This window comes from Macadamia integrifolia, chromosome 5 (genome assembly GCF_013358625.1).
Source record: "Macadamia integrifolia cultivar HAES 741 chromosome 5, SCU_Mint_v3, whole genome shotgun sequence".
Classification (NCBI taxonomy): Eukaryota; Viridiplantae; Streptophyta; class Magnoliopsida; order Proteales; family Proteaceae; genus Macadamia; species Macadamia integrifolia.
Genome location: NC_056561.1, coordinates 4,162,284 through 4,185,067, shown reverse-complemented (window position 1 = coordinate 4,185,067; position 22,784 = coordinate 4,162,284). Strand labels below are relative to the sequence as shown.

At 37.1% G+C, this 22,784-nt stretch overlaps 3 protein-coding genes across 7 annotated transcripts in view; 2 read left to right on the top strand and 1 right to left on the bottom strand.

Moving 5' to 3' along the window:
- Positions 1–899: 899 nt before the first annotated feature.
- On the top strand, positions 900–8,196 carry LOC122078269. Of its 5 annotated transcripts, none has more exons than XM_042644177.1 (7): positions 900–1,305; positions 2,494–4,042; positions 5,350–5,405; positions 5,535–5,768; positions 5,887–6,178; positions 7,169–7,365; positions 7,793–8,196. In XM_042644177.1, exons 2-7 carry the CDS (start codon positions 2,597–2,599, stop codon positions 7,944–7,946), a joined length of 2,379 nt encoding a protein of 792 aa, XP_042500111.1. In that variant the 5' UTR covers positions 900–1,305; positions 2,494–2,596; the 3' UTR covers positions 7,947–8,196. The 5 variants fall into 5 exon arrangements, with proteins under 5 accessions (XP_042500111.1, XP_042500113.1, XP_042500110.1 ...); XM_042644179.1 differs by lacking the exon at positions 900–1,305 and adding an exon at positions 1,369–1,605 and having other exon boundaries at positions 5,887–6,001; XM_042644176.1 differs by lacking the exon at positions 900–1,305 and adding an exon at positions 1,376–1,545.
- A 1,947-nt stretch (positions 8,197–10,143) lies between these two features.
- Positions 10,144–14,182, bottom strand: LOC122080298 (tRNA (carboxymethyluridine(34)-5-O)-methyltransferase-like). Its single transcript, XM_042647252.1, has 3 exons — positions 14,025–14,182; positions 12,413–13,504; positions 10,144–10,576 (listed from the first exon to the last, which is right to left on the bottom strand). The coding sequence occupies exons 2-3, from the start codon at positions 13,480–13,482 to the stop codon at positions 10,492–10,494; spliced, it is 1,155 nt and encodes a 384-aa protein (XP_042503186.1). The 5' UTR covers positions 13,483–13,504; positions 14,025–14,182; the 3' UTR covers positions 10,144–10,491.
- A 7,744-nt stretch (positions 14,183–21,926) lies between these two features.
- The window catches only part of LOC122079862 (probable LL-diaminopimelate aminotransferase, chloroplastic), a 5,503-nt gene continuing 4,645 nt past the window's right edge, over positions 21,927–22,784 (top strand). The window contains exons 1-2 of the mRNA XM_042646615.1: positions 21,927–22,035; positions 22,140–22,207. Of these exons, the coding sequence (XP_042502549.1) occupies positions 21,927–22,035; positions 22,140–22,207 (177 nt within the window). The remainder of the gene's footprint in view (positions 22,036–22,139; positions 22,208–22,784) is intronic.

The window sequence follows — 22,784 nt, the reverse complement described above, 5'->3', positions numbered from 1 at the left end:
GAATGAGCTTATTGCCACCATTCACTGTCAACTACATGAGCTAGGGGTTTCAATTACAGGATGGTATTGATTAAGATCAATAAAAACCTAAAATCGGTCTAGGTTGTTTATTGAACATGTTACACTGACATTTGATCATTCCGGTGCAGAAGTGTTATTCATTGGACGCCTAATTGGGACTGACTGTCTAAGAGCCTGACCCATGAAAAGCCTATGCATTTCAAAATCCAACCCCGGCCCATAAGGCAAGGTCCAAACCGAAAGGACCCCTAACCGGCTAACCCTCATCAATCTTCATTTTTCCCATCTTAGAGCCCGTTAGGGCAAAAAAGTAGGAAAAAATGGCTTATTAGCCCATCTTCATGCTGGAATGTTTAGAGATCAAAGGTGAAGAAGCCTTTAAAAGCATGTTCAACCTGACTAAAGATTGGTATCCGATCAACCTTTTATAAATGGCGTCAACATGAGTAACAATTACTTAAACAAGCTTGTCATGGCCAGACCCCACTAAAATTGGCCACTGGAGTAATGCCTACACCAAGCGATCTTATTAAACAAAAATGAAGAAAAACAAGAGTGGGATCCCCTCCCAGTATCTGAATTTACAATGAACCCATCAAATCTAAGACAGATTGAAGATGGACTCAAATCCTTTGCAGTGACCGGTGAATGAAAATGAGGATTCAATGGCTATGAGGTCCTAATATGTACTCCAACCATTGAATCCTCCCTGCCTCCCCGCAGAGGATTTGTGTGCGATTAAGGAAAGCAGGCCCTTCACCTAAATTATGGGGAGGACTGAGAGAGGGATGTTGTTATTTTGTTGTTAAGCACATGTTAAATGCGCTTCTTATGCGAATTTCCTTGTAATCCGTTGATTGGCAATCTACTTTCCGTCCTGTTCTGCCCTCTATGTGTGGAGCAGCGCACCCACGCGATATACAGACTTTTCCTTCTTTCTCTCCGAAATTAATCTCTCCGAGTGCCTATACAAATTAAGTGTCGTTTTTCGAGTTTCTCCATTTATCAATGGCGAGCTTAGTGAAGAGTAGCAACTGTTGAATCCTGAAACAGTACTCTTAAGCACCTGATCGCACCGGTTGACTTACCAGATGAGGCGAAACGTTGCTTCAGGACACGCCTCAGCGGCATTCTTTCAAGGTTTTCTCCATCAGATTTCTCTCTTATTTCCATGTTTCTGCAGCCTCCAGGGATTTGAACAAAGCTACCCTAGGGCAACGAAAATGTTCTGGACAAGTGAGGGCGTCGTCGACCTTGAGAGAGAGAGAGAAGTCGTTGCAAGAGGTAGAACAATGGAGGAAAATCATTTTTTATTTTACTTCAAATAAGGTCATTCTTGTAATTATGGAGAAAAATAAGGGCTTTTTATAGATATAATTTCCATCTATAAAGTGGTCTTAATCCTTTCATGAATTTTCCGCTAGCGGATTTCCCGCTTTCTTTGTTCGGATGTTGCCTTTGAAAACCGTTGTGTATTTTGACGGTTTCTAATCCATCAAATCTCCTTATTTGGAAGCTTTCTGGGTGAGTTTTGCGGATCTCTATTACTCTCACTTTCTATCCACAGTCTGCATTTTTCTCAAGGTACTGTTTTGCATTCGTTAGATCTGCAGGTTTTTCTGACATTTTTTTCTCTCTCTAATTTTTTCTTATTGTCCCTGTTCCTCGGCGCTTTCTCTGTCTCTTTTGCTGTTCTTTCGGTAGACGGAGTTACTGAATCCCTAATGGGAACGATTCTGAAGGTCTTGGGACTGTTGAGTCTGGGTTTGTTTATATCTTTGTTTCATTTGCTTTTTAGTGTGAATTTGAATGTTCTTAATGTCGCTTGTTTAAGCCTTCAATAGGAGATTTTTCCCTCTTTTTTTTTTAATCTTTCTTGTAAATCTGATTTTCTGTAATGGCATCTTTTTGTTGGACATTGCTAGTTAAATATTTTTTTAGGTTGCTTATATCTTTGTATCCTGGTACTCTTATCATAACGGGAAACGTAAGAAGCTTGCCATAATGATCCGACTCTGTGTTCGCTCATCTGGTTAGGGTTTTGAAGGTTTTCAACAAATTCCTTGTTTAAGTGTCATTTGGTTCTCTTTTCGTTTTCGTCGATGTCCTGATTTCCCCTTATTTTAATGGTGTGCGTCATTGTTTGTATAAAATTTCACTCTCGAGATGAATGCCTCCCGAAGGTTGTGGCAAGTTACTGGGATATTTTGGAAGTTTCTTATTTGGGTTGACATTAATTGGGGAAAACTCCATTGAAGATCTGATTACTAGAAAAAAAAAATATATATATATATATATATATATATACTTTTTTTCCCTCACCCATTTAGTTTCTTACCTGCCCAAATTTTAATCCATGCTCAAATTAATAGCACAAGCCTTATGATGTGTATAAACAAGAAATCCTTACTGTCTGTGTTACAAACCTTTTTTTATATTTCATAACAGGTTTATTCTTGAATCATCCTGCAGGATTATGCGAAAAACTCATCGACCTGCAATCACTAAGGCTGGTTAGATTATAAGAGCTCGTGCTTCTTTAATTAAATTCAGGATATCGCAAATTGTTTGAATCATGGAAAATGAAAGTTCTGATGAGAAAATTGTTGTGGGTGGAATAGAAAAAAACGGGGACTCTGGTGGGGACAATGTGGTCAGGTCTCTTACTGCAGCAGAGCTGAAGAGAGATACTACACCTGATAATCAAAAAGGTGATCAAGAGGAACTACAGAGTAAAAATGAGAGCTCTGATAAGAAAAATATTGTCAGTGGGGACAATGTGGTCAGTTCTCCTACTGCAGCATACCTGAAGAGAGATACACCTGATATTCAGAAAGATGATCAAGAGGATTTACAGAGTGAAATGAAATCTATAGACATCAGTGAGGAACATCCCAGTTTTGACAATGTTGAAAGAGAAGAAAGCTCAAATGATCAGATTGCTGAGACTAGAGGATTTGAGAGTGAAGATCAAGAACAAACCAACAGTGATAGTGTCAAAAGAGAAAAAAACTTGAACGGTCAGATGGTGGAGACTAAAATACTGGATTCTGAAGATCCGGAAGAAACAAATCCCCCTGCAGGGGAGATTTTAGGTGAGGAGAAGGAGGTAGAACCCATCTTTGATGGAACTGAGATTCCTGGGATGGAAGCCAATAGGAATTTCTCTACCCGGTCTTCGGATTTTGAAACAGAGGCGCAGGGATCTGCTTGGCCTGACAAAGCTGCTGCACTTACGAACTTTGTTAAAGAAAAGGGTGTGGTTGCTGTCACCACCGTTCTTCGTCGCTTTTCTGGAAAAAAGGATGAAGATGGACAAAGCTTTCCTGATGAGGATTACTTGAACAGTGGCACTAAGGAGGAAGGAGATTCTGCCCCTGAAAGTAAAACAAAAGTTCTCACCCCCAAAAGTCTGGACCGATCTTTATGGAATCCTCTAAACTATATTAAGATTGCTCGGGATGCAGATGCAGAAAACAAAACTGGGGAGGGGCAGGATCAGCATGTTAATATGATGAAACCACTTCTACCGCTAGCAATGAGGGGAAGAGTTTTATTGTATACAAGGCTTGGCTGTCAGGAATCTAGACAGATTAGGCTATTTTTGAGGCAAAAAAGGGTGAGATATGCTGAGATTAACATTGATGTCTACCCCAGTCGAAAGTTTGAGCTGGAGAGGATTGCCGGGTCTGCGGCTGTTCCTAAGGTGTTCTTCAATGAAAATCTGATTGGAGGTTTGAATGAGCTTTTGCTCATGGAAAAATCGGGTAAACTGAATGAAAATATCAATGAACTGATCACCAAAGAACCACCACATTTGGCTCCTTTACCACCTCTTTCTGGAGAGGATGATGTCTCCAGCACTGGAATGGTAGATGAGTTGGCTGTCATTGTTCGGAAAATGAAGGAGTTTATTGTGTTTAGGGACAGGTTTTATAAGATGCGCAGGTTCACCAATTGTTTTCTTGGGTCTGAAGCTGTAGATTTCTTATCAGAAGATCAGTACTTGGAAAGGCAAGAGGTCAGTTGCATATGCATTTTTGAACTTGGAAAATTAAGGTTAACCCTATGGTATATGACAGTCTTGAGCTGCATGATCATATTATTTGTTGCAAGACTCATCTGCTGATGGGTCCTGCATATGAGTTCTTGTACACTGCAAGTTGTCCTGATCAGGTGGTGCTATAACAACCGATGGATTGTTTAATTTTCGAGGCCAGCTGGAAAGGCTAGCAATCCAGAATGAAAGTTTAGAGGTTGGAATTTATGACCATCTTATCAGGCCATTTGTTGGTGAAGAATTTTCTGACATGCATCCCCCTACCCTATTGTTGTGGTTCATGGCGATGCCTTCTTAATATTCCAATAAATACTTTATGTGTATTGACTTAATAAATTATTGGAGTTGTTTATTCTCTTGTTTATTTAACTTTATGGGTTCTTTTTCCTTTTTCCCCACTGCTGAACTAAATTGCTTTTTGTGCTGAAAAAACACCCCTGACAGATTCTGATTTGTGTATGAAAAAGCAATTGTTTTTAACACAGTCATCCTAGGTACTACTAATTTGGCCTGCTTAGACTTTCGTTTCCTGCTTTATGTGGCTTGGGAGATTATCCTTTCTTTCATAGAGGACGCATTTATGCAGGAAAGACAACTGGACTTAACAATGATTGACTAATTGAAAATATTGTTATAGACATATGTAGAACACAATCATCCAAAAGAAACTCTGTATAATACAAAAATTTACTTCGAAAAGAGTAAATATCTGTTTTCTAGAAATTTCAGAGTTAGTCCCACATGTCCTATGTCAATCTGGGGTGATCACAGCAAGTCAAACTGTGGAGCCTTTTTTTATGACCAATTGTTGGATGGTTACAAAATCTGATTCATTCCTTCAGAACTTTCATCTGGGTTATCTGTTGAGTGGAATGTATTGAGTTGTGATTTCAAGTCCTTGCATGTGGTCCTGAATTCCTGATATTCAGTTCTAGATGGTTCTGGAGAAATTAAATATATATCATTAACCTTTATTGGTTGGATGCTTCTGCCTGAATTAGTATGATGGCTAGAGTAGGAACTGATTCCATGAGACAAATGTCATGTGAGACTGACCTTCAATAAGTTCAATATGAACACCTACTCTCTGATTCCAACCCAACTTCAATCATGGATTGTCCCATGTACAACCAGTTTTGTTCTCTTGAATTGATGGCTTGCGTTTATGTTCATAATTTCCTCTGTTTCTGTGCGTATGCTTTTTATAATTTCCCATTTTTATAAATATCCTCATAAACTTCTGTTTGTTTTTGTTCTCATTGAGTCAGGCTATTGAATTTGGACGGAAGCTTGCAAGCAAACTATTCTTTCAGCATGTTCTTGAGTAAGTCTTTTTGAAATTGTCCCATCACAAACTTACATCTAATTTTTTTATAGCGAGTTTGGGTCTATTTCTTGGTTTTCTTCCTGATGACTTCTCTGCGTATTCTTCATGATATCTCTCCTGCTCTAGAGAGAATGTTTTTGAAGATGGTAATCATTTGTATCGGCTCCTGGATCATGATCCCATTGTATCGTCTCAATGCCACAACTTTCCAAGGGGCACAACTATCGTTAAACCCAGGCCGATAGTAGAAATTGCATCAAGGTTGCGATTCTTGTCCTTTGCAATCTTTGAAGCTTACACTACTGAAGATGGAAAGCATGTTGATTACAGAAGTATCCATGGGAGTGAGGAGTTTGCAAGGTTAGTTGGGACTTGGGACAGCTAACATTAATATATAAGATCACATTAGTATTTGAGTACCGATATCTTGTTGTTTTTTCTAATTTTCTTGAAATTTTCTGTTGCTATTTTGGTACAGATACTTGAGAACAGTTGAGGAGCTTCAGAGGGTGGAGTTGCAGGATATGCCAAGGGAGGATAAACTTGCTTTTTTCATAAATCTCTACAATATGATGGCCATTCATGCAATCTTGGTATGGGGTTATCCTGTTGGAGCACTAGAGCGAAGAAGGATGCTTGGGGACTTTAAGTATGTTATTGGTGGATGTACCTACTCACTTTCTGCCATCCAAAATGGCATCTTAAGGGGAAACCAACGACCCCCATACAATCTCATTAAGCCCTTTGGTGTGAAAGACAAACGTATGAAGGTGACATGCACCTCCTCTTTTTATGGCACTTTTGGGTATTGGATTTAATAACCCAACTAAACCTAAAGCCAACTAAATATGACTACAGGAATCCTGTTTCACCTTCAACTTGATTCAGGGCCGTACTTGTTATCAATCCTAGGCCATAAGCATTTCTTTTTTCTTCACTTCTCCCAAAATCATTTTAGGTCCCCTTGTTCTTTGAGCTCCTCCAGTCTCAATGTGAAAGACCCTTGTTCCACTTGTCCATTCCACCTCAAGTGACTTTGTCTCAACTTACACGTATTAGAGCTACTTCCAAAATCATTTCTAAAGTGTTCATTGCATATTTTATCTTTCTGGTTTTAGCGCTCATATATCTCAACATCCTCATCTCAACATCTCAACATATTCATCATGTTAATTAAATATCTAATAAGCGTTGCTCCCTTCCCTAGACCGAGTATGGATCCAACATATTAGTTCAGGATGCTCAACTGCTTATTGACCTGAAATGGTGAATTGGTGGGCCTCTTGGGTGGAGCAGCCATATCATGTATGCTAAAGAGCAGTTGTAACGTGTAACAAATGTTTTTTTTTTTTTTGGGGGGGGGGGGGTGTAGGTGTGGGGGGGCTTAAGAAATGTATATAAAGCTTCCTCGCAACAGTTATCGTTAACCTTTCCCCTCTCTTTGTCATATCTGGGTTTCTGATTGCATTATAAGGGTTTGCTTGAGTGTCCATATACCTTCACTATATTCTTTATGAATCGCTGCTTAGTGATTAGCTCGAATGTAATTCAAATATGAGTTTCCTAGTCAATTAACTCATGTATGAGTAGTGGCAGTTTAACAAATTGATTTCTTCTATGTTGAAACATTAGTTGGATATAGATATATGAATGATACTTTAAGCTCTGTTCTCTCTCTCTCTCTCTTTTTGCAACAGTATTTCTGTCATGGTTCAAGTTTTGAACATAGCTTTTCTGAATTGGCTGTTTTACTGGATCAGGTAGCTCTTCCTTATCCGGAACCTCTTGTTCATTTCGCACTAGTATGTGGTACCCGGTCTGGGCCAGCTCTTCGATGCTACTCACCTGGGGATATTGATAAGGAGCTGATGGAGGCAGCCCGCAATTTTTTAAGGAATGGAGGTCTCATTGTTGATGGTGAGGCCAGGGTGGTATCAGCCAATAAGATCTTTAGATGGTAAGTTGTACTGGAAGAATCCAGTTGATAGTTTGGCTTGTCATGTTTTAACCCTGGCAAAACAGAACTGTTGGGCAGAGCTTTACTATCAAATATGAAGTTAGGACAAGGTAGGTGGTAGTTAATTTGTCTAATAAGAGCATGGTATCATTACCACTTTGGTCACAGAAATTATTTATTGGCTCGTTTCCATAATGGTTAGAGAAACCATTTTGGAAGATCGGCTGTAAGGGGTTGTGTTTATGTAAGGAATGGCAATCACTATTTTCACTCCTACAAGGACTTCACCATTTGTTGGCATCAGTGGCTCATTTAATTTTTGTTCTGCTGCTAGTGACTGGTGACATCTTGGATAATTGATATCTATAATAATTTTGAAGATTTCTATGATTGTTGTGTGATATTCTCCTTCCACCTTTAACTTCAGGTATCCTGGGGATTTTGGAAAGAATGAAGTGGAAGTGCTGAAGCATGCAGCAAATTACTTGGAGCCGGCAAAGTCAGAAGAGTTGCTTGAGTTGCTTGCAACCACTCAATTGAAAGTCACATATCAACCCTATGATTGGGACTTGAATTATTAGCATGCCTTGACTTACTGCTTTAGCTTATGTAAAAGCCTAAAATGAGGAGTTTTGAAACTGTCACCATTTTTTTTTTTAATGTGGTTACAGGTTAGGTCCTTTATTCTCCCTCTTCATCTAATGACCGTCAGTGTTGATCACTGTGGAAGAGGAGGCTGTAGTAGCAACAACTAATGCCAATTTTTTCGAGTGGGCAACATTATTATGTTCAGTAATCCTCCATCAAAGAGAACTTAAATTTACCAGTTTATAATTCTAGTTAGTGCACCTTTCATTCATTGACTATATTAGGATAAAATTGTATGCGACCCTTGTTCTTTTTCTTTCCAAAAGTTTGTTATTTTACTACTGATGTTAGAATATACAACACTATGGAACAAAAAATTCTGAAAGTTTTTATGACATTTCCCCAAGGGACGTGGTAAGGTACTAATATTGTGACTTGGTAGTCAAGCGGTCAAAAAAATCTCTCGATATTCTCGGTTATAGTTCTCGCTCCCCTCCAGGGACCTCGCACATGCAGGAGCCTTGTGCACTGAATATGCCCTTTTCTTTATGGGTTCCCCATCTTTACTGCAGGACTAGGCAACAGTGAGTGGGAGGTGATGTGGCCTTTCTTCCTCTACTCCCCTCAATGCTTTCCCTTATGATTTGCACCTGTCACGTGATGAGATTGGCTCTGCCATTGGCTGGTTCTCAGTTTAGAGACTCATTACAAGAAATAGTGCTGTGGAGTAGGTGATTCAACTGTTTGTTCTGGTTCATTTGTTTGAACGTTTAGAATTTGAATACAGTTTCAACAAGACTCAGATAATATGGTAAGTGTTTCTTTCCCGGACCGCAAAGCAAGTGCTTTCTGTCTCTCTCCTCCATCAAACAAAGGCATGTTGTTTTTTCACATGGGGAGAGAGAAACACATGAGGGCGCTGGCGTAGGACATGCTCTCAGACAGGTTTTTTTATCCAAATAATATTTAATTGAAATGGTAAAAGTCATACAATCATGGTGAGATTTTTCTTTTTTTGTTCTTTTTCAAATTAATTGATCATGCTAATTAAGTTGAATAAAGCAGAAGTATCATGCATTTAGTTGCGGTTGTTTTGTGGGAATCTATGTATTGCCTGGTGGCAATTAGTGAAGTGTTTATACTTCACAAAGCATAGTGATAAGAAAGAAAATCCCAATAATAATGAAAAAGAAACTTAATAATAATAATAATAATAATAATAATAATAAAGGAGAAGAACCCTATCAGTTTGGTATTGTCTACGTCCAGACATGGGGTTTTGTGGAAGCATCAACAAAGGCCGGGGATTTTATCTTTCCTATAGGCAGGCCAGTCTTTTTATACGGGCCTGTGTTTGGGGGCAAGAGCCATGCTCCAGAATAGGCTCCTTTTTCTCTAATATTAATTTGAGAAAGCAAAAATTGGCAAGGAGACAATGCTGTTTACATTTACCCCTCCCAGACTTTGCAGTAGTAGGGAGCCTCATCATTGGGTTGCCTTTTTTTTTTTTTTTTTCAATAATTTGGGTAAGCAAAATAACTCTTGTTCTGTGATTCTACTTTATCCAAAGCAAGCGATTGCACTTACTGGCTTACAGGAAGTCACATAACCCTTACTGGCATATTCGTTGCACATTGCACTTGTCCACAACAACCCACCACTGATACAGTAAGAGGGAAGACCTCCTGAGGAACTAACACCAGACCTGTTTTCCCTGGCTTTTTACATTGCACATGTCCATACACTCAAAGAACATCTAATTAACTAACCAAATTACTAACAATCCTGAGAAGAGTATGATTAATCCACAATTGGTTTCAATTTCTTTTCAAGATTTGGAAAGAACCCTCCAAAATCTGACACTCTGGAATGTTTTTTCTCATCACTAGCAAGAAATGGGTTGCCCTCAATTGGAAACAGTGGCCTACCAGCCAAACAAAAAATGATTTTCGGAACCCAAGGAAGACCAAGCAATCTGTAGAATGATCTGGAAATTACAAGGTCAACCAGATCATCAATTGCTCTTCTGGAAATCTTTGAGGATGCTTTCATACCTAAAAGATCCCAAAACCTGTGCTCTTTCCATGCCAGCCTCACAGTCAAAACACACTAATTCTTGCATCGTGAATTTTCAAGCTATATATGTAGAGGAATCATTTTGAGTGTATATATTGCTGATGAGGAAAACCATTGGGAGTTCTAACAAAATACTTGATTCGTGGTAACAAAAACTGGGGAAAAGGGATAAAATTTTCATCCTTAGTGTTACAGCAATTATTTTACACCCACTGGGTGACACCATTTTTCTGGTGTAAGTTCAATGCTTCTCCATTTCTTGAGAGCAACATTTAATGGCAAATCAACTTCATCTCACAGAAATTGGCGAGACATCATCATCACCATGGTGAACAAAACCTGCCAACGAGATCTCTGCTAGAAACTTCAGTGTGAGTATTCAATTTCCTCTCAGAGATGTAGGAAAACACGAAGGAATTGGCACTGTTCATGGTTTGTATACACTCCAGGCATGTCTGAAATTTATGTCTTTTTGAGAATAATGCACCAGTTCGACTTATCATAAAATTGATCGACAATGACAATATTGTCAATTCCAGAGACTAACCTGCAAAGGGATTTAAAGATGTTAGCTCCTGTGTAGAGAGCAAAAACTGCCAGAAAAAAGATACAAAATGAAGAGAGAATTTATTAAGGGTACAAGTTATCTGGAATTCTGGATCTCCAGCTCCACACCCCTCCACCCTGCCCCCACTTTTTTTTTTTTTTTCTCATTTAAAAAGACTCTGTCCTAAGGAATTTCAACTGGACTCCGTATCTTACATGCTAATGCAACTGACCAAAAGCTTATTTGTCTTGCTAATTACCTCACCATTTCCAAATGTGAAACTTTTACCCACATAGGGCCCTACCACAGGGCAATATGAGGCCTTCTAAGTTCCTGATTGGGGAAACAAAAAAGTTTACTGTAGAATTATTGTCACTAATAGGGGGGGGTATCACTATCAGGAAGGACTGCCAAGTGGCAACTTATGCTCTTGCTCTCATCATTCGACATCACATATTTCACACTGAAGTCCATCAAAGGGAGGGTGCTGCTTCACATTTGGCAGCACAACCTGTCCTCCTATATCTCCATGTTAGACCGACTTTCTGGATGAAGAGATCTTGCTAACTCACTGACCATTCCAAGCAACTACTGTTTTTTTCACCCTGTTAGCCTTCACTCAAAACAACTACAGCTCTTTTGACATTCTATCTCCGGCTTTGGTCTCTTACTCCAAATGAGATTGTCCAGATCAATTTTAATAGTGAGCCAATCTGGGTCCTGCCGATGATGGTGGAGTATTGTTGGATCGTAAAGGGACCGAGCTGTTAGTGAATTCAGGCCCAATTGGCATTTGTGATTCTGTAACTGAGGAGATAAAGGCCATAACCATGGGCTTGGAGATCCAAGAACTTGGTGATGCAATGATTTGATTATGAAGATGATGCCAAATTTGTCATCAAGTCGATGGTGTTGAGAAGTGCAGAACTTTAGAGATACCTCACCTTATTAGAGGAGCAAGATCACATTGTGCTTCTAAAAATCCACTACTAGCCTGGCTGATGAGTCAGCAAGTCAGGGGTGTACAGACACCCTCTGTTTAGGATCTCATATAGTGGGTTGTTTGTGTGGGATTCAGCTTGGGGCCAATCATATCTGCGTGGCTGTAGTATATCCTATGAAATTTGATTTGCTCTAAAAGAAAGTGATGTTTATCCAGGAAAGAAAGAATTTCTATTACCTATTGAAAGAATTTTTTGTGTCAATAAATTTTATTTTAAAAAAGCATCAAGAGAGTTGAAGACAAGATAAATGGGTCAAACTACTAAAGACTCAATATGAGTTTCTTGTAAAGCTTCATTTCAAACCTGTCCAAAAATTGTCAAATGTTAGACTAATAGGCACATCAATATCAAAACATACAACACAGGGTTCAGCAGCAACAATACATGGACATATTCATATAAATGTCACAGTATGACATATTTTTCCTCAAATACATAGTACCTATAGCTAAAAAAAAAAGTAACAACCCCACAATGTACAAAATTATCAAAACAAATAAATATCACAACGGAAAATGACAAGGGTGTCAAGTGGGGGAGGGAAAGAAGTATAAGTTTTTCAATTTCGTAGGCTAAAGCAAGCCCATCAGATGATCCAAGCCATCTTAGCTTTTCCACATATCTTGGCAAATAATGCAAAGAAGATTTGCCACAACCGGCGAGTGTCACAAACAATATGTTTTAGGAAGTATCCTCGGTGTATAGGTATTGGTGATAAAGTTCTAGCTAAAGAATCTGAATATTTAATAACAAAAGCCCAAAAAAAAATCAATTTGGAAGATGCATAAGACTCCAGAAGGAAAACAGAAGATAGAAAGAAATATTCTCTTACCTTTCAAGCTCACCTTCGATGAATACATGGTAATATCTATTGTACACCACAGCACCTTTTTTATCATCTTTCTCAGCTAGTCCATTTGCAAGAGCACAGGCAGATGCACCACTAACTTCAGCACGATGATAAGGCAAGTGCCAAGGGACAAAATATTCCTGCTGATTTTCAAGATTCTTCCCATTTCGGGGAGAAACTGAACTGGTGTCCTTTTTCAAGGATAAATGGGTAGTTCCTCTTGTTGTCTCCTCAGATAACTGCTTAGTATCTCTTGAGTGATCTCGGACACCATTTTCCTCGGTTTCTGGGATGCTTTGTAGTGTCAAGTTTGAAGAACTACGGACTCGAGGACTCCCAGGACCTATCCACTCCTCTGTGTACTTTTGGTTAAGGGGAGTCCACTTGGTAACCAATGATCTATCCTCTTGTTCTACAGCCCAGACAGTTATTAGGACCATTCCATCCTTCCTAACAACTCTAACTAATTCAGCTATTGCTTTCTTCCTTCTGCTTTCTGTGCTTAAGTGATGCAATACAGCAATAGAGATTGCAGCATCACCAAATCCAGTTCGATAAGGAAGATTTACAGCATCTGCAACCATAACTTCATGCCCTCTTCCCGCACATATATTGATCAGAGGAGCACTTATATCACACCCTATGAACAAGCAATTAGGATTTAAACCCAAGTACTTTCCATTTCCACATCCTGCATCCAAAATGAGGGATCCTGGTGGCAAGGAATTGAGAAAAGTTGCAACTTTTGGCCACTTGGCAAATCGTGTGGAGCTAAAATGAGGAGCAATGGCATCATAAACATGATGGACATACTTCTTTTCGATATCTGGGGTGGCACTTGATGACTCCTTGTCCCGGCTCACTGCGATAGGCTGTTGAAAAAGAAATTCTTCAGTAAGAAGAGGCAAACTGGAAGCGCCATCTACTTGGGAATCTGTCATTGTATAAAAGGCTCTATGATTGCCAAACCTACAGACTATACCAGTAGAAGAAGTAATGAACTCCACAGATCTATTTAAGAATCTCTCTACTCTTGCAACATTAATGATCATCACGCTGCAGCATAATTCTAAGCTGCAAAAATACAAAATCCAGGAATAAGTTAAATGATATGCATCATAGACTTAGAAAGGAAATGGTTGAACACTGAACAGGTTTCCCTCAAGCGTTTATACTGAAAGAAAATAAAGAGGGAATGCAAGTATTAAACTCCCCAGGGAAGTTCTGGTATGAATCATTTTTAAAAACCCATTTGGACAGGCATAGGATCAGCAATTACACCCATTTTCCCCCTGGATTACCATTTAGAGTGGAAAAAAAAAAGTAAGATTTATGAGAGTTGGCCTCAGACATTAGATCTGACATGAAAATCATCCAAACACGCATAGGATCCAAAACCTGGTCAGGAGAGCAGGGAAGAATCAAATCAATAACAGCTCTAATGTGGGATTTCGAATGAGAATGGGCTGGGAAAGCTGTTCAAGAGTTGCCTATATCTGGTATCGCAAAGAAAACTCAGACTAAAGAAAGTGAAGGATAAGAAGATTGAGAGAGAGAGAGAGAGAGAGAGAGAGAGAGATGTTCAGAAACTTACCCAAACTCCAGAGAGAGATGTCATGAAATGATAAAGATGGAACGGGCAGAAACCAGGGCCGCATTTCAGGCGAGCATCACCGGCGACAAATGCTAGGGCTTTAGTCTTGGACGAGAGAGAGACGGGGAGAAAGGGAGAGCTGGGCACGTGAGAAGATTTCAAGCAGGAAGGCAGCTGTGCAAGAAAGTGAGAAGCCACTCCCTCCCGGTTGGGCCAGATTTCTCAACCCGGTCCTTCCTTCGGTTGGAATTTCTCAATCCTAGCGCGGCCCATAAGCTGAAAATCCTAGTCCAAAGACTTAGAAAAAGTGGACAAGACCTTCTCTACGTCTAGGCAGACACTGTTTGATAATATTTTTGTTGTTTCTGTATCTAGAAATAGCATAAATGATTTTTCACATTTTTTAAAATAAAAACGAATTTTTGATATTTGATAAACATGTTTCTTGAAATATTTTTTGTAAACATAATGCCATTAAAAGACCTAATAGTATCATTGGATGCCCAAAAGGGAGAGGAGGATTCGATTATCTCCTTTTAGATTTTAATAGTTGAGATATTTATTAGGCACAACAGCTTTTTTTTTTTTTCTCTCAAATTCGTTTCTAGAAACGATGAAACAAGTCAAAGTCAATTTTTAGAATTGTAAATAGGCATAAATTTTGATTTATGTTTCTAGAAACGGGTGAAATGGAATAACTTTATCAAACACTTTTTAGGTTATTTTTTCGTTTCTCAAAACAAAAAAATATATATAAACGACAAAAACGAAACATTGTCAAACGGTGCCATAAGGTATCTCGAAAAGATGCTCTGACCCTGGTTGGATGTTTGTGCCATGCGATCATTAGGTAGCATTCTTTTTCGTTTCAAAAAAAATAAATAAATAAATAAAGAGCTAAGTAAAGTAAAATAAACCCATCTTTGGTAGAAGGTGATCAATTCTTGGATATTATAAAATAATCCCTATTAGACCATATAGCCAATCAAACCACTCAAATCATTACGATTATATGAGTCATCATACATAATTTCCTGTTACTAAAGGTGAAGAGACTAAGGTGATTTGGTCCTATGATTGAATTCTAGATATAGTGAATATTTAGGAAGCTTTGAAATACTATTTCTCAATCCAATCTGAAGGTAGTAAAATCCTGTAAATTAAGGGATTCTCTATTCACACCATGAGTGAAGAAGGATCGAGAGTGTGCACCACCCATAATAGACGGAATAGATCACTATGATATTAAGGTATTTCACATACCCAACAACGTGAAAGCAATATCCCAACAACTGTAAGGTGTAATTACTTACTAAAGGAAACCCACCTGACTGTGATTTATGGAAAATGGATTTTTTTTTTTTTTTTCATGTGAAAAGGTATACCATCTAATTGTTGATTGTTTTTAAGGTGTGAAACCATGATCACCCCAGAATTTTGTTCTAATAAAGTAAAAGTAAGAATAATTTTATAGTCTCACGTTGCACATAAAAGAATGAAATGTCTATCTCATATATACTTATGTTTATATATATTTTTGGATGGGTTCACGATCTCAGGTTCAATCATTCATCAATGCATATGCGATTAAAGTGGAGATCGTGACAGTGAATTGATACGCTAATCTCCTCCAGATTTAGTCAAGCTGTGCATTAACTGGCCCTGACACCTTAATTAATAAAAGAAGAGAGAAATTCCTCCTCTCCGATGTCCATGGTCAGTCTAAGGGTACTTTGTCACACGCACATGTGCACGCATTGTGATGGGTTGGGCCATTGAGGTGCCGTGTGGTGTCGTGTGTGTATTTGGGCTTAAGCCTGGGCCCATTAATATACTTTGGGCACATCTGGTGTCATTTTAGGTGTTCTTGGGCCCATTTATGTCTTATATTTTCAAGTCATGGGCTTTCGGTTGTAGGCCCAATGCAAATTGAAGTTGGTTTTCCACAAACACCAATCAATCAACAAGGTGTGGAAGTTTGAGCATGAGGCCAGCAACTTAGTAAAAAAATAGAAAAAATTATTTTTTTTATTAGAACCGATCATAAATTTATTTATTTATTTTTATGTGAAGCTTGCAAAAGCGGGATGATTTGCATTGGGATACAGTCCTTTTTATATTTATAATTGAAAAACATGTGTGGAAATGCATTCTTCTGTTTTTGTTTGTTTGTTTGTCTATCATTAGTGACAAGAGTAACAACAATTGTCCAGCGTAACTAATGAATTGTGGTGTGTAAAAATCCCATGCTCACTAGGAGGTCTTAAGTTCGAGTCTCTTGGCTCTTACTTACTTCCCTCCCTGCCTATAAAAAAAAAATGATAAAAGTAATATTAGGTTGAAATAATTCAATAAGTCTGTCTAATGTATTGTGTAAATAGACAATTGAAGGCTTTGAATCATATAAGAGTCCAGGCCAAGTTTGAAGAATGAAAACTATGTCTTCTATCCAAGTCCTCTGATGGGAATTTTTGTATAAAATATATGTAAGAAATAAAATTTATCTCTCTCTCTCTCCCTCCTTCAAGGGGAGATTTTAATATGTTCTGAAATTAAAAGAAGATAAGTATTATGCATGGGACTTCCAAAATGACAAAGTTTAGAGTAGGGTTTATTGGTGGAACTACTTCATGTTGGTCAATTCCCACTAGCAAATTTTCAATTAAAAAAAAAAAAGTGCCCACTAGCAAATTGCCACATTTATATGTGAAGAGGGTAATGAACAATAATAAATAAGGTTGACCTTTTTCTCAAAATTTTACTATTCAAGTTCTCGTTGTAATCAATAACTTATAAGCCAAAAAATCATAATAATAATATTAAGTTATAAGCAAAACGATCTTTCATATATCTAATAATATTTTGAAGGCTAAACCCACTCTGATTTATAATTTAATAGAAATAATTTTTACGGAAACTTCTATTTACTAGTAGCAGAGCTCAGCGTGTAAGCATGGCTGCTACAATTCTTATTTTAAAAAATTCCCGCCCATTTATGAAAGTCAGTTTGACATGCATTTTTGACAAATATATTTGATTCTTCGACTGTGTGCATGCATGTAGTGATGCGTTAGGATACTAAGAGGTATGTCATTCAATATAAAAAGTGACGTGGTATAAGTATTGATTATTTTTCATAGAACTAAGATATACCACATATGAAGGCATTGTCCTATAGCATGACCTTTTCAATCAGTTTGATGATAACAATAATAATAATAAAATAAATAAATAAAGAGGAAAGTGAACCAAGCCTTTGTTAGTCAAAGACATTCGGTTCGATGTTTAAGATTTTTATCGGGCTTCTCCTCTGAAAGGCTCTAAGTTCTCTCTATAAACCTTTTTCTTTCTACCTCTTGTGTGATTGTCCCCCCAAGTGGATTAGGATATCTTAGTTTCATTTTTTAGAACTTTTATTTTCCCTTTTTGTTTGATTTGGGGGTTTGATGGTTGCTTAGCGTGGGTTGGTTGTCGTTGGGAGTGTTTGTGCTCTTCTTTGTTATGGTGGTGTTCTTCAATACTTGGGTATTCCCTTGGGTAGTACTTAGAGTTGCTCTCATTTGGTTATATATTGTTTCCTTTTTTTCTCTTCTCAATAAATTTGATCTATCGAAGAAAAAAAAACCCTAGATTCAAGCTCTTGTTTGGAGCATGGGAGCTATCCCTCCACACACACCTTTATTTTTAAGATGCCCTATCATTGTGGACCAATTGAGCAGGTTTTAGAAAGTTTCCATGAAAGAGAAATTTATACTTTGACAATATGAAATATGTAGAGATAGAGAGAGAGAAAAAATGTTGAGATAGAGAGAGAGAAAATATGTAGAGATAGAGAGAGAGAGAGAGTGTTTATTTTTTGACAATATGGAATATGACTGAACGTTCCTACCTAACTACAAGTCTTACTCCAAATCTTTATGTTTTTCCTTCTCCCACCTTTACAAAGAAGTGGACAAAGTAGCAACTGCATTGGTCAATTGGAGCTGTCGGGCAATTTGGGGTAATTTTAATTTTGTCCTTAGCTTAGTTGATTTTCCATTTGATTCCAAGGCAAATGCTGAGGTTTTTTCTAAGAAAAAAAGGTTGTTGGTGTATGATGTCTTGTATTCCGTCAAAGTTTAATCCAAGGAATACTGGTGTAGTACCTTGATAGGCAGAATGGCGATCCCCCTAATTGGTTAGCAGGCCGTAGGGGTTGCAAGGGGGCAGGGGGTGTAGGGGGTGCAGCCCTCCGCTCGAATTTTTTATTTGAGGGCAATTGTATACTTTTCGGATTAGAGTTTTTTGCTATATATTTGTAGCAAGTGTTTCTTTCTCTGTAATGCAAGTAATACTGAGAGGTGTGAGAGATGAGCCTTGTAACCCTATTCTCCATTGATAGTGAAGTAGGATCTCATCTCATTAGGGACGTGGACAATCTTGCCGAACCTCGTAAATCTGTGTGCATTACTTATTCTTGTTTTTTCATTATCTTCTGCATTGTTTTAGGGTTGCGTTTCTACAAAGACTCAGTTTGAAGATAAAGTCCCTCTACGGACATTCATTCTAGGATTTTTATCCTTGAATTCTTGAAGGGATGTCTTTAATTTGTGTCTTTGATGGTAAACTTTTGGGTTAAAATAAAAAGATCTTACCAAAAACAAGTATTATCACATTCCCCACTTTCTCTTCCTCTTGTAAGTAAAGAATAAAGGAACAAGATTTTGATTAAAATTTGGATTTCTTTCAATTGTGGGATCGGTCTTCATAGATTTCAAGTTGAATCATTCGGAAATTGGACAAGCTTGGTCTAACTCAACCTAACTCGATTATACTCAGTATGTGTAAAATCAAGTTTAATTAGAATCGATCAGGAATCATTTAAATTGGACAAGCTTGGCCTAACTCAACCTAACTCGATTATATTTAGCTTGTGTAAAATCGAGTTTAACTAGAATCGACCCTTGGTCGATTCCAAATCAATTCACCCTTGGTCGATTCCAAATCAATTCAGTGTATTCAGCCAAATCCAATCAAAATCTGAAAACCAAGAAAAAGAAATCTCTCGATCATTTTGCACCACTTTATTATTATTATTTTTTTCTTTTCTTTTAAACGGTTGCTTTCAAATTCAATTTAGTAGTGTTTCTTTCAAATCCATTTTAGACATATATATTGATAGTCTAAATACAAGTGATTATACTTTTTCAAGTTTACACTGATATTCTATAGTTGCTTTCTCTTAGTATGATTTTCATAACCACCATGAATGACCATTGACAAGTTCCAGCCTCTTCTTTTCTTTAATTCCTATCCATGAACTTCCAGGTACTTTTCCATATCTAAATAAATCAATTAGAAATTATTCATCTACATCTATTTGAATCCCCTATATATTCCTGTAATTAAATTGTCATGCTATTCATTCTCAGCACTTTTTCTCTTTTCCCTTCATATAGTGTGCAGTCATATGCATTTAGGTTCAAAATTAAAAATTTAAATGGGGCTTGAGATTTTTTTTTTTTCTGAGTGATTTTGTACCTTCAAAGTTTTTGGGGTGTTTCTTTTATCATTTTTTACATTTATTGTGATTATTATTTTAAATTTCCACATTTTTCTTATCATTTTTCAAGACTTTCTTTTTTATATTTATCTTCCTTGTACTCTAGTTAGATTACAAGAAGAAGACTTTGAGAAGTCCCTGATATTGATCACTTATTACATTGTGATAAGAAGACGCATGTAAAGAAAGAAAAGGAAGCTCTCAATCATTTTTTCCCTTCATATTTTCAAAAAAATTGATGAACTTGCAAATGTAATTTTGCATGCTATTTGCAGTGTTATTTTAGACAAATTGCCCCATGATCATCAAATTAAAGGCAGGTGATTCTACATCTTTAACTATAATAAGATGTAGTTAAGATGTATCCCCTCTTATTTGTAGGATCTTTTCAAGGATCAACAAAATAACTTATTAAGAAAAGAATGAAAGAAGATAATATATTTGCCCACGCAAAAGGGACACTGTTTTTGTCAATGAAGATGGCCTTATTGATTCATTCATTGAATAATCTTCTTCCATCCCAAAAACGTGCCCCCCAAGCTCTGAATATATATATATATATATATATTAAATAGGAAGCAAAATATAAATATTTGTTTACACTTATGTGTTAACTGAATCGTATTTTGATGAAAATTTACTTAAAAGAGGTTAGAATTGTCAAAGCATTTCCTATATATCCGATAATCAGAATTGTCAAATCACTCTTTCATATGGCAAAAAACATAAAAAACATTCCCTTTAAGAACACATTTGGATGAGCTCATTCATAAACACATTTCCCTGATGAAAGAAAAAAAAATTCTTCCATGAGAGAAAGAGAGAGAGAGAGAGAGAGAGAGAGAGAGATCTATGCATACCAAGAAAATGATGTGGAGAGAGGGAGATGAGATGTGAATGAGTCCTGAGTTTAGGAGTCAAGATCGCGATAGGACAGAAAATTGAATTTGTTCAATACGTTCACACATAAAGTACCTTTCAAGTTGCCATCATCAATCACTTATCATCCTAGCAGGTAGAGGAAGGAAGATTTGGTTTTATATGGTTTTATAATACCAATCTCTTCCACTAAAAATCTTTCTCATGTCTCCTCTCCAAGAAAACAAAGGAAAGGTGCTACCTTTGCCAAAGAACAGTTGTCAATTCTTGTATAAACCAATAATTCATCTATCTCACTAGTTTATTAAAAAAGAAAAAAAAAAGTTTCTAGAGAAGGAAGAATTTTTTTCTCCACTTGTAATTTATAACTATGTTATTAGACTCTTGAATTATCATTATACTCTCACTTTCTATTAATGAAGTTAAAACTATCTCTTACCATATCAGTCCCATGATATTAATGCCCATGGTAAGGGAATCCTTCTTCACCATAGGTGAAAGAAAACTTGGTCCCCAAGCAAATTTGGACCCAAATAAATAAATAAATAAATAAACAAATTATCTATCCACTTTGACAATACCCAAATTGAAAGCGAAAAATCTCATTTGTTTCTGTTAGCTTCACTGACTGCATTTCTTAAAAACTCTCCTAGCCTAACATCCCCAAAAAAAATATCTACTAGCTTGTATGTATTTTTCTTGAATTTTTTTTTTTTTGAGTAAATAATAAATAGGCAATGACGGGTCAATGCTCGCCGTAAATGTTCAAAATCATTTTTATTTCCAAGCGTAAGACAGTCAATTGAAAGAACTAAAGTCAGTGAAAATCACAAACAACGGTGCTCCCAAACACCCCAAAAAATTAAGCAACGTACATAGAACAATGTCAGTCATAATTGAAAGAAAAAATATGGTACTCTAGGTGACCCAGCAGTAGGATCCGAGAAAAACACAATTAGTGAACAAAGATGGATGGGTTAAGCTTTAATTATGGTCAAAGTGGATGGTACCATTTGCATTGAAAATCTGAAGAAATTAGGTGTGAAAATGGGGACTATATTTATCGATTGTACCCCTCCCTGTATAGGTTAGTTGGCTGTTTGGGACAAGTGATTCAATTCATCGTCAGTGTCATGATGGATGGAATGGATAATTAAACAATCAAATAAATCCAATCCATTCAACCCCATCTCCATGCAATGCATGTGAAGGCCATGACGCCATGGGTTTGACATATGCTGTTTGTTTCCACATACTATCATAGAAAATTCAGCCTAGCTAGTTCAATTTTCCACCTTTTGGGTTTTCAATTCTCATGTGCTATATATAAATGGATGTGTGATGTGTAAATTGTGGATTGTATACTCTATCCAATTGCCTTATTTCACTTTCATTCTCTTCTTTCTGAGCTTCTAATTCTCCTTTTCATCAATTCCTTCCAAACCCAGCTCAAAAGAAAAAAGAAGAGGAAGGGATTGAAGATGTATCAAACCCAACTCTCCTATGGTATTTGGAAGTGTCCTGCCATGTTGACACACTCAAGGGCTATACTCTTCCAATATAAGGTTACCCATGAGGAGCGAGAACTTGGTATGTCTATGATTTCAGTTCTATATATAAACTCTTTTTATAAATAATATCCTCCTGTTTAAAGTTGCTTAAGGTGATGCTGGTGTGTGTTTATTTGGTTTTAGGTTATTGCACCAAGGTTCCTCGCAATGTAAATATGGAGAAATTGCGAAATGGGTATTTATTTCCAGAGGTCAGTAGCTTCCAATCTCTTCATAACCCCCCCCCCCCCCCTCCCCCCAACTTCAGTAATTGATTTACTGCTCCTTCATCTCTTCTATTCCCTACTTGAATTCTTTTGAGATTTGTAATATTTTTTACTGACATATTTAGTGCAGTTATCGTTGTACCAATAGATGAAATTAAGATGCCCACCATATGGTAAGACTGTTAATGGTACATCAAAAAAGAACTAATCACGCGTTCTCTCAAAAGAAAGAGAAGGATCTGAGAAGAAATTATTTCAAAACAAGAGTTGAAGTTTAAGCTATTAGGTAGAGAGGCCCAATTGGGATAAGATCCCAAAGCTAGCATATGAGATTTTTCTGAAAAAAAGCTAGAGAAAATGAAGCAAAAGTAGTGTCACGAAGAAAAATAGTATATTTTTAAGTACTTGAGAAATCTCATTACCAGTTTAATTTCTTTTCTTTTCTTTTTTTTTTTTTTTTTTTTTTTTTTTTTTCCATCAATGGATTTATATCTGTCTAATACAGGTTTCGATCTGGTTTGATTTCGAGCACAGAAATGTATTTAATAAATAATGAAAATTG

What these genes read in the sequence shown, in the direction of transcription:
- LOC122078269 (XM_042644177.1), top strand. Translation starts at nt 2,597, where the DNA reads ATGGAAAATGAAAGTTCTGATGAGAAAATTGTTGTGGGTGGAATAGAA. An exon ending in AGTACTTGGAAAGGCAAGAG is followed by an intron (nt 4,043 to 5,349) that starts GTCAGTTGCATA and finishes TCATTGAGTCAG; the next exon opens with GCTATTGAATTTGGACGGAA. An exon ending in GGGAGTGAGGAGTTTGCAAG is followed by an intron (nt 5,769 to 5,886) that starts GTTAGTTGGGAC and finishes ATTTTGGTACAG; the next exon opens with ATACTTGAGAACAGTTGAGG.
- LOC122080298 (XM_042647252.1), bottom strand. Translation starts at nt 13,482, where the DNA reads ATGATCATTAATGTTGCAAGAGTAGAGAGATTCTTAAATAGATCTGTG. An exon ending in ATCGAAGGTGAGCTTGAAAG is followed by an intron (nt 10,577 to 12,412) that starts GTAAGAGAATAT and finishes ATCCCTTTGCAG; the next exon opens with GTTAGTCTCTGGAATTGACA.